At 43.4% G+C, this 14,682-nt stretch overlaps 1 protein-coding gene across 1 annotated transcript in view; it reads left to right on the top strand.

Moving 5' to 3' along the window:
* B3glct (beta 3-glucosyltransferase) overlaps positions 1 to 14,682 on the top strand; it is a 57,333-nt gene that overhangs the window by 21,746 nt on the left and 20,905 nt on the right. The window contains exons 4-8 of the mRNA XM_051205583.1: positions 661 to 772; positions 4,155 to 4,291; positions 8,073 to 8,136; positions 10,294 to 10,413; positions 13,602 to 13,671. Of these exons, the coding sequence (XP_051061540.1) occupies positions 661 to 772; positions 4,155 to 4,291; positions 8,073 to 8,136; positions 10,294 to 10,413; positions 13,602 to 13,671 (503 nt within the window). The remainder of the gene's footprint in view (positions 1 to 660; positions 773 to 4,154; positions 4,292 to 8,072; positions 8,137 to 10,293; positions 10,414 to 13,601; positions 13,672 to 14,682) is intronic.

Genomic DNA, 14,682 nt, shown 5'->3' with positions numbered 1-14,682 from the left:
GGCCTTGTGTCTCCTGGAAGTGGAGTTAGAGATGGTTGAACACAGCCCTGTGGATGCTGGGACTCAAATTCAGGTCCTGTGCCACAGCAGCCAGTGTGCTTAGCAGCTGAGCCATCTCTCCAGCCCCATAGTTTTTATTTTTAGGTGTGTTTCTTTCCTAAATGATGAAATGCTTCTAGCTCATGTTTGAAATTGTTCCTCTAAACTGATATTGTTTTGGGCAGAATGAATTATAAACACTCTCACCATCTGGAGACCGTTAGTTCCTGGCTTTCCTGGCAGTTGAAGCTAAGACACAAAGCTGAGATCTGAGTGGACTATACAGAGAACAGCACAGTCTAGACACTTGCTTTCCCCTTCTCCTTCATCCATTTCCTAGATACCAGTTTAAATATCACTATAAACTCAAAAAAGAAAAGAAGAAAGAAAAGAAATATAGCTGGACAGTGGTGGCATACACTTTTAATCCCAGCACTCGGGAGGCCGAGGGAGGTGGATCTCTGAGTTTGAGGTCAGCCTGGTGTACAGAGTGAGTTCCAGGACAGCCAGGGCTACACAGAGAGACCCTGTCTCGAAAGACAATCTATTTAAACTCTTCTCCCACAATATGCAGTCTGTGTACCATGAGTCCGTGTGCCCTAACAAATTTCTTCCCATCAGCTTTTCTGTAACGTATAGCAAGAATTCAGCGTGGATCTTTTTCTTGGAAGAAGAGACGAGAATACAAATTCGCAGACTCCTAGAAACACTCAGGCGATATGACCCATCTAAGGTGCGTACAGCTTTGAAACCATGTTTTGACTTGGGGGGGCAATAATTCAGAGAAAAATGTGATTTTGATTAAGAGTCATTTGAAATAACAGCTTGATTTCTGAAAGCTGTGTTGTAAAATCTCTGAGGTTTATAGCTTACAAATAACATGAACCATTTTGTGTGGAAAATGTATATTTATATGTGTTAAAAACATAAGGAAGTTAAAAGCAACAACAATACCCTTTTAAAGTTACCAACTAGTTTTCCATAGGAATAACATTAAATAAACTGCTTTTCCCCATCAGAAAGGGCACACATATAACATACAGAACTAATTTTATTTATTCATGGTTGGTTTTATCTTATATGGAGGGATGTTTTGCCTAATGTCTGTGTGTGCACCATACACAGATAATGCCCACAAAGGCTAGAACAGAGCATCAGACTCTGGTGGTGTTACATATGGTTAGAAACCCTCATGAGGGTGCTGGGAAACAAACCCAGGTCCTCTGTAACAGCAACAAGTGCTTTTTAAACCACTGAGCTGTCTCTCTACATCTCAAACTGAAAGACATTTTGATGTCTTAAGATTCTAGGTCTGATATCCATGTACCCAACTCACAACCTGGTCACTTTGGACAAGGGGACTTTGGATCCTTCCTGGTACTCATAGGAACTGGCACCATCCACCCAAAGGCTCACTCCAGACAGGAGTGTGCGTGTCAGATGTCTGGGGGAATGCAGGCTGTGTGTTCTGGTTCAGAATTAAAAGCTAGACAACACCCATCATGAGATCGGCTTCCCAAACACTGCATAGTGCCTTACTGCAATGAAAAAACAAAAAAACAAAAAACAAACAAACAAAAAAAAAAAACCCACTGAGTTTCATGCCATTTATGTGTTGGAAGGAGCCATTATGATTTCTTTCTGTTGCTGATTTCTGAGAAAGCCACAGCTACAATGCATGGGAAGGCCATTAGGTGGGAGAAGTTAGGAATGTGTTTCCAGATGATGCTGTGGGTCTTGCTGCTGTGTTTAATGCACCATTTGGGAGGCTTTTGTTTCCTCCTGACTTGAATGTTGGAGTTCTAGCCTCTTTCTTGCTGTTCATGTCACCTGAAGGCTCTTGTCCCATTACCCGTGGTTCTAATTCTGTTGGGAGATGGTGACTCACAGTGTCTTTTTAATGAAAATTGGAGTGATAAATGGAAAAAGTTCAAAGCAAGTTCACGGGAAGCAAGTTCAGAACGGAGCCAAAGGCAGACATTTGCCCTTCCTTTCTGAATGCTGCAGTCTGGAGAAATGAAAACGCTAAGATGTTTTATTTCTTTTGAAAATAGCATGACGGAATATAGATGACATAATGTTGAGGTCAGATCAAACGGGTGGGGGCTTTTTCCTTCTACTGTTTGAAATCTTAGGAGAAAAAGAAGCCAATACTGACATAAAAAAGCCATATCAAGATAAAAACTATACCATGCATCCGGAAATTGGGTATTTTGATTCAGATACTGTTTTCCTTGCTCTCAGTCATTCTTACAAATGCAAACTTGGGCTCTTGTTCAATGTTTTAAATACACGAGTTGAATAGTTATTGAAGTAATTGATCTTAGTTAAAGTGCCTCCCTAGCTGGTTTCTGCAAATCTCCATCTTGTTTGAACCGTGTCTTTCCCACTCCATAGTATGCTTTTAATATCTGTACATCTGATGAGGCATATTAACTTTGATTTATTTTTAACAGCAATGAGGCGTGGTGCTGGTTAAAAGTAATCCCTGTAGAATATCATCAGTTATCTTTCCAGTTTTATCTTTTTATTATTGTTCTTTCCATGAAGCCACTTAAGAGAGCCCTTCATTAGGAGGGAAGATGTATGGTTCTTCCCATAGTCTCCATGGCTTCTTCCTTAAAATAGTTTATAACCTCAATAAAAATATTAATAGACAATCATATGTGCTTTATAATAGCTGGACATTGCAATGAGGAGATAAAAATGTGATGGAATGTTTTGCGTAAGAGTGTTGTCGTCGAAGGTTTAGTAGTGAAAGGTGAGTGGGGAGGGGGCGTTGTGCAGAGAATGGGGCTTCCAGATCTGGGCTCAGCTCTTCCTGCCCCACCTGCCACGGTTCTCATCTGACACCTCCCATCATTTGCTATGCGCATGTCTCCTGTGTTTGCTCTTTCTCGTGGCTGTGGAGATTGAGCCAGGCCATCCAGTGTGGCTGGACGGCAGTTTCTCATTGCACAGATAATATTCCTCTGGCTGCTAGAGTCTAGCACGGGAAGCCCAGCCCTGTCCGGCTGCCTCTTTTCTGTCAGGTTTCCCATACCTACTATATGCCAGATGCCGGGCTTTCTTACCATGGGAGGTTTCAACTCCCCCACACCAGGGACTTCACCCTGACATTTACTGTTCTTTCCCTGATCCTTCTTTTCACTCAGGCTTCTTGAAGTCATTTCACCACTGTCCGTTTCCCTCTCTTCCAGGGCGGCCTAACCCCCATCAGTTGTTGCCCTCACTTTAATTTCCACCCCTCTGTATCACAAGCCACACCCCTGCTTATTGCAGGTCCTTGATGAATATTGAGTGAATGAACAAATGAATTGGTTCTGGATGGAAGTTTTCAAAGATTTATTGAAAACCTCGGTGGTTGGTGCTGGAGAGATGGGTCAGTGGTTAGGAGCACTGTCTGTTCTTGCAGAGGACCCAGTTTGAATCCCAGCATCCACATGGCAGTTCACAACCATCTGTAACTCCAGTTCCAGGAGATCTGACGCCCTCTTCCGACCTCCATGGGCACTGCATGTGTGTGTTGCATATATACACACACACAGGCAAAAGACTCGTTCACATAAAATAAAAATAAATAAATCTTTTATATTCTTCTGTGGAGTAGTCTACAGAAATACCATTCAGGTTGGCAAAAGGGCTAAGGGGTAAAGGCACCTGTAGCCAAGACTGTCTAAGTTTGTCCTCTGATATGTACATGTGTGCATGCCCCCTCCCAAATAATCTAAATAATAAGGCAGTTTAAAATTAAGAAAGTATTCTTATATTTATGGCACACACAAAAGTGTAGGCAGTAAGACAAGTTTTGAAAATGAAAAAAATTATATTTATAGTATAACGATGGTTAGTATTTTTTCACACTAATGACCTGGTCTTGAATTATTTTCTTAACTATACATATTATGATAGATTTATCATACTTCTGTTAATTATATTTTTATTTGGATTCTGCAGAAATATATAACTTATGTGTTGTCTGCCAAGATATTTTAGTTAACTAAATAGTCTAACTTTAATATTTTAGTTAATGAATTTTGGTACTATAGCGTTGTTTGCAATCAAGATTAAATGGCTTTTTGAAAACAATGATATTTTATCTTTTTATTTAACAGGAATGGTTTTTAGGAAAAGCATTGTACGATGAGGAATCCACCATCATTCACCATTATGCCTTCTCGGAGAATCCTTCAGCCTTTAAATATCCCGACTTTGCTGCTGGCTGGGCCCTTAGTGTTCCACTTGTAAACAAGTAAGAGCTTATTAGATGTTTTGGGGAGTATATTATGTCTCTGAGGTTTGTTACTGATGATTCGTGGGTTTTCAGATGAGTTCCTCAGCCAGAGGTGGTCCACGGGAGTGGAAAAAGTGACAGACAGGAGGGTCTTGCCTCAGCTGGATCCCTTGCGAAGCCCTGCAGACATATCACTCCCCTTCTGACTACTTCCTAGGTAGTTTCTGGCAAAATAAAGTGACTAATAAATAAGTCATGAGACTAAGCGAGGGTACCAAAGGGCTGGAGAACGGAGTCATAACTATTGTGCAAGGCCTTTGATCACCAGTAAGAAAGTGAAACAGTGACTTGCAGGGATTGGAGAGGATGCTAATTAAGGGAATGAATATGCAGATGTAGCACAGGCCAGGCTCAGACCAGCTCCCAAAGGCAACCTGGGCAATCATGTCTAGCTCTAGCTGTTTGTGTGCATAGCCACAGCAAGGCACACGCAGTTGTGGCACAGAGAGTGAAGGTGACTGAGTTCAGCTGAGGAGAAACAAGGCTGTCCTCAGGTCTTTGCTAGCTTATATTAATTATGTATCTTTTATTCTTTGGAAGACCCTTAGGAAAAACATCTGTGAACTTTCTATCTTTAGAGATGGAAGGATTTCTCTAATTTTTCATCAAATGTCCTCATTTTAGGATTTGGGGTCTTGAAAGTGTTTGGGGTAGAGGAACACATACATGTGACTTCACAGCTGTCCTAAATATCTATCCACATTTGGTAGTTTTGTGCACTGTAATTTTCCTCTGCCCAGTATAGATTCCACAGCTGCCCCCTTTATACGGGGGTGTAGCTCAGTGGCAGAGTGGTTATCCGGCCTGCACACTTTTAATTTAAATCGGAGTGTGTTGGCCACTTTTCTTTGTGGCTGAGAACAGATGAGGCTGAATGAGCAAATTTATCTGGAACCATGATTCTCCATCTTTCTGGGGGTTACATGGAAAATTTCTGAACTTCTGTGACTAACGCTAGAGCTTTTCAATTCAATTTAGTTTTTAAGTGACACATAAAATTATATACACTAATGGCTACGTACAGTGCTTCAGGACATGTTTCAGTCAGTCTGTACATGGGCCAGGGAGATGGCTTGGAGGTTAAGAGCACTGACTGTTCTTGAAGAGGATCAAGATGTGGTTCTCAGCGCCCATGTATAGACTCACAACCATCTGTAACTCCAGTTCCTGGGGATCAGATGTCTTCTCTGGTTTCCTCAGGTAGTCACTGTATGCACATGGTACACTTACATCCATGCACACAAAACACTCATACACACAAAGTAAAAATAAATAAACTAGGGTATACACATTTGTCGTCTACATATCATTTATGGTGAGAGCACCAAAAATCCTTTCTTCTAAGCTATTGGAAATGATTACAGTAATAATTATTAGTTTTCATTTGGAAAGTTCATTTTTATATGTTTTATTAAAAGGTTTTGCATGTGTGTATAGTGTGTGTGTGTGTGTGTGCGCACATGTGGGTATATGGAGCCCATTGGACCCATCTGTGGATGGAGGAGACAGCCAGGTGCAGCTTCCATAGTGTCTCCCATCTTCTCTTCCAGCCAGGTGTAAGCACAGTTCCTGTTGAGATAGGAGAGAACTCAGGGTTTCATTGTGGTAGCTGGGTATGTAGGCATCTTAGTCTGGCCTGCTATAACAGAATACCACAGACCAGGTCATATAAGAATGCCTGAGAGTTTGGATGTAGATGGATTTTTCTTCAGGCTGCCAGCTCACAAAAAATTGACATGGAGACTTATTATTAATTATGAAAGCTCCACCTATGGCTTAGGCTTGTCCCACAAGCTCTCATAACTTAAATTAATCCATTTATATTAATGTGGCTTTTTACCTCTTTTCCATCTTGCACCTCCTGTTTTCTCTTCATGGCCTCTGGCATCTCTCTGGCGTCTAGATTTATTTCCTCACTTGTCCTCTCTCTCTGCCTGGAAGTCCCTATCCTCTCTTGCCTAGCTATTGGCCATTCAGCTCTTTATTAAACCAATCAGAAGGTGCCTTGGCAAAGACACATCTTCACAGTGTTCAAAAAGATTATTCACAACATTTGGAGGCCAGGAAATTTCAAGATGAAGGAATTTGCAGTTTCAGTAGCTGGCAATGCCTGCCCTCTAGTTTAGTGCTAACGCCTTCTCACTGGGACCCCTGAAGAGCACACAGCTCCCTCAGGCTGCTTTTGGATGGCTTTGGACCCCTTTATGATGGCTACTGACCTCCCCAAAGGTGAAAGCTGCTCCTCCTAAGAGGACTTTTATATATTCAGCATAGGAATATAAGAATGCAAATGTTCATCAAAAGCTGCAGCCAACTATGGCTAATGGAATTAGGGTCAAGAGCCTGGTTTTTTTTTTTTTTTTTTCAGAGTTCAAAAAGCTCCCAACATGCCCCTGTAATTCTGGTACCAGGTGACCTCCGCATTCAGTGTCATCTGCTTTTTACCACACTGAACAGTGATGAACAAATGAGAGCATTAGTCAATAACTGTGGTCTTCTCCCTCCCTTCTGCCCACCTTTTCTCCTGTTAGCAAAAACAGTCAAGTGAAAAAAAAATATAGACTTTAGCATAGTAACAAATCCAAACTCTGGTGGTTTAGATTATATTTTGCTTCCCTCTGGTGCAGGCAAGGAATAAAAAAAAATTAAGATAATGAAGCCCACAAGATTTATTAAACAATTATTATTAAAGCTTGCTTCCTCCCTCCCCACGTGTGTGTGTGTCTGTGTGTGTGTGTGTGTGTGTGTGTGTGTGTGTGTGTATGTGTGTGTTGTGTTGATCACTTGCTAAAAGCAGCTAATAGTTTGGAAGCAACCTTAAAGAAAAGATCTATTCACTGTAAATGTTGGAAGCAGTGGGTATAGGTTGATAACATCTGTTTGTGATTTTGAGTTCTATTCTGGGTTAGTAAATTTTCCCCTATAAACTCTGATAAACTTTTGATTAAGGGGCTGGAGAGGTGGCTCAGTAGTTAAGAGTACCCGCTGCTCTTTCAGAGGACCCTGGCTTGGTTCTCAGCACCCATGTGGCATTTCATAGCCATGTGTGATTCCAGTTCCAAGGGATTCAGTGCCTCCTTCTGGCCTCCCTGGGCTCTGCATGCAGGTGTCACACAGACATACCTGCAGGCAAAACATCCATATAAATAAAATAAATACGAAATTTAAAAATTAAGAACAGATGTTCTCCATTCCTTTCCCTGCAGTGTTGAATATATGTAGAATAGGCCCTTTGTTAGAGACAGACAGACAGAATTCGTTTGGGCTTGCTCTTGGTCTAAAGTATGTGAAGATGGCAACTCTTGTTCATCGCCACACTCAGGGATCGTGACAGTGTTTGTCCTGATGGGCTAGTGAGGAGCTGACTTTCAGGGATGGTTCCTTAGAGTTGTTCTTAAAAATGAAAGGTTTGCTATGTGAAGCCTGGAAAGAGAGGACTGGATGGGGCAGGGAGGGGTGTGTTCCAGGGAGCACATGGGGATTAAGACTCTGGACGCTGGTGGAAAGCAGAGCCCCCCTGGGCCAGGCGGGAGTATGGAGCTCTATTCCTTTTAGGAAAGGAACCATGAAGATGTTTTTAAAGAAAAAAAAGTGTCTTGAAAGAAAACTGGCATTTTCCTTCCAAACCCAGTGTACACTCTTACCTTAAAACTTGTATTTTTATCTGTTTTCAACTATTAGAACGTCTCACAAATCTGTTATCTCTAAAAAACTAAAATCAAATGTCTCTATTTTCTAGGCTTGCCAAGAGGTTAAAGAGTGAGCCCCTGAAGTCTGATTTCACGATAGATTTAAAGCATGAGGTATGTCATGATTTGACTAAGACATAGTGGTCAAGGAGGTGCCCCTTTTGTTGGGGGCGGGGCTCAGTGGTTGGGGCAGGGCTCAGTGATTGGGGCGGGGCTCAGTGGTTGGGGTGGGGCTCAGTGGTTGGGGTGGGGCTCAGTGGTTGGGGTGGGGCTCAGTGGTTGGGGTGGGGCTCAGTGGTTGTACACACAGCCTAGCTGGAAAGTTCACGACTGTTGTCACTAACTCTGTGCCAAAGAAAAAAATAGTCATGTATTTTCATACAAAAGTCGTGGTTTAAATTTTCTATCCCCTTTCCTCACACAACCTCGTGTTCTCCCCACTGAGATGATGTCACAGCAGTGGGTGGAGAAGAAGTGGGAGTTGGTGGGGGAGGTTGGTTTGTGATTCTTTGCTTTCTTAGGTAAGTAGATGAGTCCGGAGGTGAATGTTTAAAAGCATGCCAAAACATCACAGAAAACCTCCCTCTATTGCTTGGTGCTTAAGCACTTGTACCCTTCCGGACTTTGTGACATTGGAATTGGACCAGGAGCATCGCTGTAACTGGGAGTTTGTTTATGTTGGTATATGCAGCTCTAGCCAAGGGAGTGTTACTTACCACGGTGCTCTCTGTCTCATTCTTTTTTTAAAGATTGATTTATCTTTATGTATGAGTGTATGAGTGTTTGTCTCTGTGTATGCATGTGTACTGTGTATGTACAGTATCCACAGAGGCCAGAGGGGGCATCAGATCCCCTGGAACTGGCAGGTCTGAGCCACCAGTGGGTGCTGTGAATTTGACCCAGGTCCTCTGCAAGATCAGAAAGTGCTTGTAAATGTTGAGCCATCTCTCTAGCCCTATATAGTGGTCTCTTGTATTAACATAATATTATTCTTTCTTGATAGTGAGTGTCTGCTTGGCTCCTGGTTTTTCATTATGGTAATCATTGTTTCTATGAATGTTTTTGGTATGTGCCACAACTACCTGTGAGGTTCTCTATTGCAAGGTAATTTAAAACTCTTTTGAACTGCAACTTAACTTTAAAAAATACATTTTTTTTTAAAAAAAGTGGAACAGAAGGCTTAGTTTGTAAAGCACTTATATAAGCATGGGGATTTGAGTTCAGACCTCTAGCACACACATAAGAGCCTGGTACAGCAGCCCAGCTGTCATCCCAGTGCTGGGAAGCAAGGACAGGCAGATTCCAGGAGCTCAGCTCCAACAGGCCACACCTCCTAATCCTTCCCAAGCAGTTCCAGCAGCTGGGGAGCAAGCATCCAAACAGGTGAGCCTGTGGGGACAGTTCTCATTCACTCCACCACAGGTATTTCTAGCAAGTCAGCTACTGGTTGTTCTGGGTACCAGACTGTGGTGTTGTATCCTTGTATCAGTTTCTGTGCTGACTTGGCTCGCCTTCCTCAAACTACTTCCTGTCATCTTTACAGTTTTTTTCTTTCATGGTTCATTTTGTTTTGCATGATTCATGGTTAACTGTTTATTGATTATAAAAGATCAGATCAATCTATGTGGCATTACCATTTTTTTTTTTAAACTGGGGGCTACAGGGAATTGTTCAACGTAATGCCTTTTCTAGGTGTATCCTGCTGCCCCTTCGGACATTTTGTACCTTCCTGTATTTGTTATTTTTCTTTAGTGTAACAGGAATAAATAAAAGGATCAAAAGACTGATGTTGGGGTTCAGACTCTAAGCTGAATATCAGAAAAGCAAAGTAGCCAACCACTAGCTCTCACCACTACCTCAGGCTGAAAGGTCTGATCTATGCATGAGCTCTTCTCCAAGTCTCAAACTGCTGCCTCATCTCAGTGTGGCTGGAGAATGAACTCCTCTCTGAGACGTTGCTTCTGTCTTATATACTTCCCTATTGTTGGGATTAACTCTTTTAGACTGATTCACTCATGTAGCTCTGGGTGGCCTTGCACTCACAGAGATCCTTGTATCTCTTAATCCTGAGTCCTAAGATTAAAGGTGTGTACCACCACCTCCTGGCTTCTGGCTGCTGGGATTAAAGGTGTGTGTGTCACTGCTGCCTGATTACTGTAGCTTGAGGCTGACTTTGCTTTCTGAATCTTCAGGCCAGCTTTATTATATCATAAATAACATATCACTACAGTTTAGCTCTTTCTTCTCTGCAACTCTCTTGTCTTGAGACAGGTTGCCCTCTACATCTGGGACAAGGGTGGAGGCTCTCCCCTCACTCATGTGCCTGAGTTTTGTACAGACGATGCTGGCTCCCACTGTGCCACCACGTTCCATTCTTTTCTGCCACTTTGTGTAAGTAAAAACAGCAACACTTCCTTGTGGTTCAAAGGAAAATGCACATATTGTGTGTATAACATTTATGTGTTGTGGACATAACATTATCCTACTAAGTCACTCACTTAAAAATAAATCAGCTTTTGCTCTGAGCCTGGCCACAGCCATATGCCATATGCCTTATAGGTAAGTGCTGTTGCTATTCCTATCACCTATATTGAGATGAGAGATGCATGGAGAGTTAGTGTTCCTGGATCCAGGTCCATCTGCTTACCACTTGACAGCCAGCACCAGGGAGATAAGAGCCGTGGGAAACAAATGGATCATTTAAGACTAGTGTACTAGAAGATGGGAAGTGTTGTTTCCCAAAGAGACTGTCTTAGAGAACATAGACATGAAAAGGCTTTTGTGGGGAAGGAGGTGCAGAGGGTGATGGGCAGGGGAAAGAGGTTCAGGGGACACTGGGCAGGGGATGGAGGTGCAGGGGACACTGGGCAGGAGAAGGAAGTGCAGGGAACACTGGGCAGGGAAAGGAGATACAGTGGGTGATGGGCAGGAATCTATGTGTACTTAGTAGGGCCTTTGTCATAAAAGGTCCACTACTCAAGGCTCCAAGACCATTACAGAGCAAACAGGATTTATGTCTAGAAAGACTAGTTGCCCATTGGGGACTGCAAACATTACAGATCTCCTCTGTTGTCACGCTGTGGGGGGAAGGTCTGTGTGTGTGTGTGTGTGTGTGTGTGTGTGTATGTGTGTGTGTGTGTGTGTGTGTGTGTGTGTGTGTGTGTGTGCTCTCATCATGGACCTGAAGACTCTGGAACTTACTAGTAAATATATTTTTCTTGTGAGGGAAAATGCATTCACCAACCTCATTCAGTGTGTATGTTTTCAGCTAGTTGTGGGAAAGGCTGTGTGTCCCATCTGCCCCTCTGTCCTTACCCCTTCCTCCCTGTTTTTCCCCCTCTCCTCCCTCCACCCACCCACCCTCAGCCACAGCTCATTAACGTTGCTTTCCTGAGCTGCTCCCAACTATCTCACAGTCTTTTCTATGCTTTGTGTTTAAAGAATGAGGAGGTGAGCCGCACATTCTGAAGGTACCCGAGGGTTGCCAGATGTTCTGGAAGTCTAAAGATGCCGTAGCCGTTAATGCTCTTAGTCACTTAGGTGTGGCTTTTCCAGGCTTAGAAAGCCAGGGAAGGGAAGCTCCAGTCAGATCCGTTGAAGGAGCAGCACCGCAGTGGCGGGTGCTTGGAGAAGGCTGCCTGGCCAGAGTGAGAACAGAGGGCTGGGTTCAGCACCCTCTGCCCATGTCATACCCTTTGTTGGTATGTGTGGTGATGGGAATTTTTGTTCCACTTCTTAGAAAGGCGAGTGCAGGCCTTTTCTGTGACGCGCCCTGCCTGTACCACTCTTCAGCATGTGACCTTGCTTTTGAGTTCACCTGGGACAATTCAGAACTCACACAGGACACTAAGTTTCCATGAAGACCTATGGTCTACTGCCACCATGGGCCTGGAGACTCTGAAGTTTAGTAGATTGTTAATCCCTCCTCCTTTTTTTCTTGTCAGAGAAAATACATTCAGCACCGTCATACAGTGTGTGTTGTTCTCAAACCAGTTATGGAAAAGGCTGTGTGTGCCATCTTAAAAGGTATACACACACACCACGGTGTGGCAGTGGGGGTGGGGTGCCTGTAATCTTTGCAGTTCCCAGTGGGCAACTGGTCTTTCTATACATAAAACCTGTTCGCTCTGTAATGCTCTTGGTGTCTTGAGTAGCGTGGTAGAGCTGGGGTACATCACTATGAACTAACCCCAACTTCATGGTGGTGTCACCATGGCTGTTACTACAGACTGAAGACAGTCAAGTGGGGGTGTTGTGGTTTGTTTTTTCTGTTGCTGTGATAAACTGTGACCAAAATGAAGTCAGGGAGGAAAGGGTTTATTTGGCTTACACATCCTGACCACCACCCACCACTGATGATAGGGTGCTCGAGGCAGGATCCTGGAGGCAGGAACTGAAGCAGAGAACACGGAGGGACACTGCTCACTGGCTTGCTCCCCATGGCTTGCTCAGCCAGCTTTCTTATAGAACCCAGGACCATCTGCCCAGGGAGGACACCACCCACAGTGGTCTGGGTCCTCCCCCATCAATCTGTAATCAAGAGAATGTCCCACAGACATGCCCAGAGGCCAGACTGATGGAAGTGATTCCTCACCTGAGCATCCTCCTTCCCAGGTGACTCGAGTCATCCACAAAAACTTTAAGCAGTAAGTGGGGCCAGCACTCCAGCCCCCAGGAAGCAGCTGAAGTCCTTCGGTATGCATGGTCATCAAATCCCTCGGGGGTCTGCTTCCCACCTGTGTGACCTTGCTCCCACCAGGGGTGTGAAGCAGTTCTCTCTTTAGCAGAGGACAAAGCAGCCCTGGCCTAGACGAAATAAATGACAAAATAAAGAGATCATCCATGGCTTTCGGTGCCAAGCATGGTCACACCTAGAGAAGCAGATAGCTCCCACTTACATATGAAGTCATCCTTTGTCTTCTCCCTTTGTCAAAGTCTCTGCCAGGTGAGAAAATGAGGAGAGCGGCTAACATTCATTAGTTACCTACCATGGGCCTAGTGAGTTAGTAGTGGCAGCAGCCCCTTGGCGGTTCTCATTCCTGACTCCTAAATGACAAGATGGAAGTTCAGAGAGTTTAAGGGACTTGTTTGTATGACTCATAGTCTGTAACTGCTGAGCTGGGATGCAGGTCCAGGGCTGGGCTGGGATGCAGGACCAAGTCTAAGCTGGGAAGCAGGACCAGGGCTGGGCTGGGATGCAGGACCAAGGCTAAGCTGGGATGCAGGACCAAGACTGAGCTAGGATGCAGGTCCAGGGCTGGGCTGGGATGCAGGACCAAGGCTGAGCTGGGATGCAAATAGTGCTGGGCTGGGAAATAGGTTTGGGGCTGGACTGGATGTAGGTCCAGGTTCAAGCTGGGATTCGGGTCCTGTGCTGGTTGACTCTAGAGCCTTCATTGTCACTTTCCATACACATTCCCTTTCTTCCCTAGAACTACCATAGATAGATTAGATAGCTATGCCATGGATTAATTTTAACTATAGTTGTAAGATCTCCTATGGGCATGAAGTGTAGATAATGCTGACACACAGATGTATATAATTTTTTTTTCTTTTCTCTCCCCCCCTCCTCTTTTTAGGGAACACCAGTGAGTAAGGAGGAGATTTTTGTTGCAGTGAAAACATGCAAGAAATTTCACGGTGATAGAAGTATGTTTTGCCCTATTCATTTTTCTTGAACTTTGAAGATCCAAAATGTCTTTGAAACAGTGCAGGCCAGGTGCAAATTCAAGATGGGTGATTATGATAGTGGAAGCTGAAGGGAAAGTGACTATTTAATCAGGGTTCCTTGCTGGGCCACTCCACTCCCTGGGAGATCACTTAGGAGAGGCAATTTTGTATTGACGCATGGGTGCGAATAGATCTTCTAAATATTGTTGAGATCAGCACCTTAAATTGAAAATGGGAAACTCAGCTGTGTCAGCCTTGGGGCAGTGTGTGTGGGTGGGTGACATTCTGTTCTGTAAAGGGTCCCACTGTGTGCAGGCTCAGTGGCCAAACCGTATGGAAACTACCAGAGGGGCTTCCAAGGTAATACTATCCCAATAGAGAATATCCCCTTTATATTTATTTCACATGTACACACTGGCACTTTTTAATGAAGAACATGGATTTTCTCATTGAGTGTTTGTATTGGAAAAGAGAAACAAAACAAAACAAAACTCACCTTAGAAACAATGGCCCAATGTACGGAACCCCCAGTGTGCAGATAAATGTTGTTTTGTTTCATTATAGAATTTTGCTAGTTATGAGGACAATGCTAGAAGAAAAGACCCATCCTAGATATAATTGGCACAATTCCTCTTTTCATGTTGCATTTGAATCAACGCGTTTTGATGCTCAGAACAAGACATTCCTTTGCATGATCTGATTTTAGCACATTTTATGTAGACTGATTGCACAGGGTGTCATGTGTATGTAGGAAGCTTCCTAAGGCAACCATCATGGTCATGGGATTAGAGTATTGAGAAATTCATGTACATATTTTATGCTATAACACAATCCACATAGGTTATGTTTTAAGGGAGAAGAGGTTTATAAATGTAAGAATATGATAATTTGGATTTATCTTGTGACCTATGACATCGTCACCAATTAAAAACCAGTAAAAGTGTATTAATCATGTCTTTAGACCTACCTGAATTTGTCATGTCAAATCCC

The sequence above is a fragment of the Phodopus roborovskii genome, unplaced genomic scaffold, assembly GCF_943737965.1.
Source record: "Phodopus roborovskii unplaced genomic scaffold, PHOROB, whole genome shotgun sequence".
NCBI lineage: Eukaryota > Metazoa > Chordata > Mammalia > Rodentia > Cricetidae > Phodopus > Phodopus roborovskii.
Note: the sequence above shows the minus strand (reverse complement) of the source record. Positions and strands in the feature narration are given on the sequence as shown.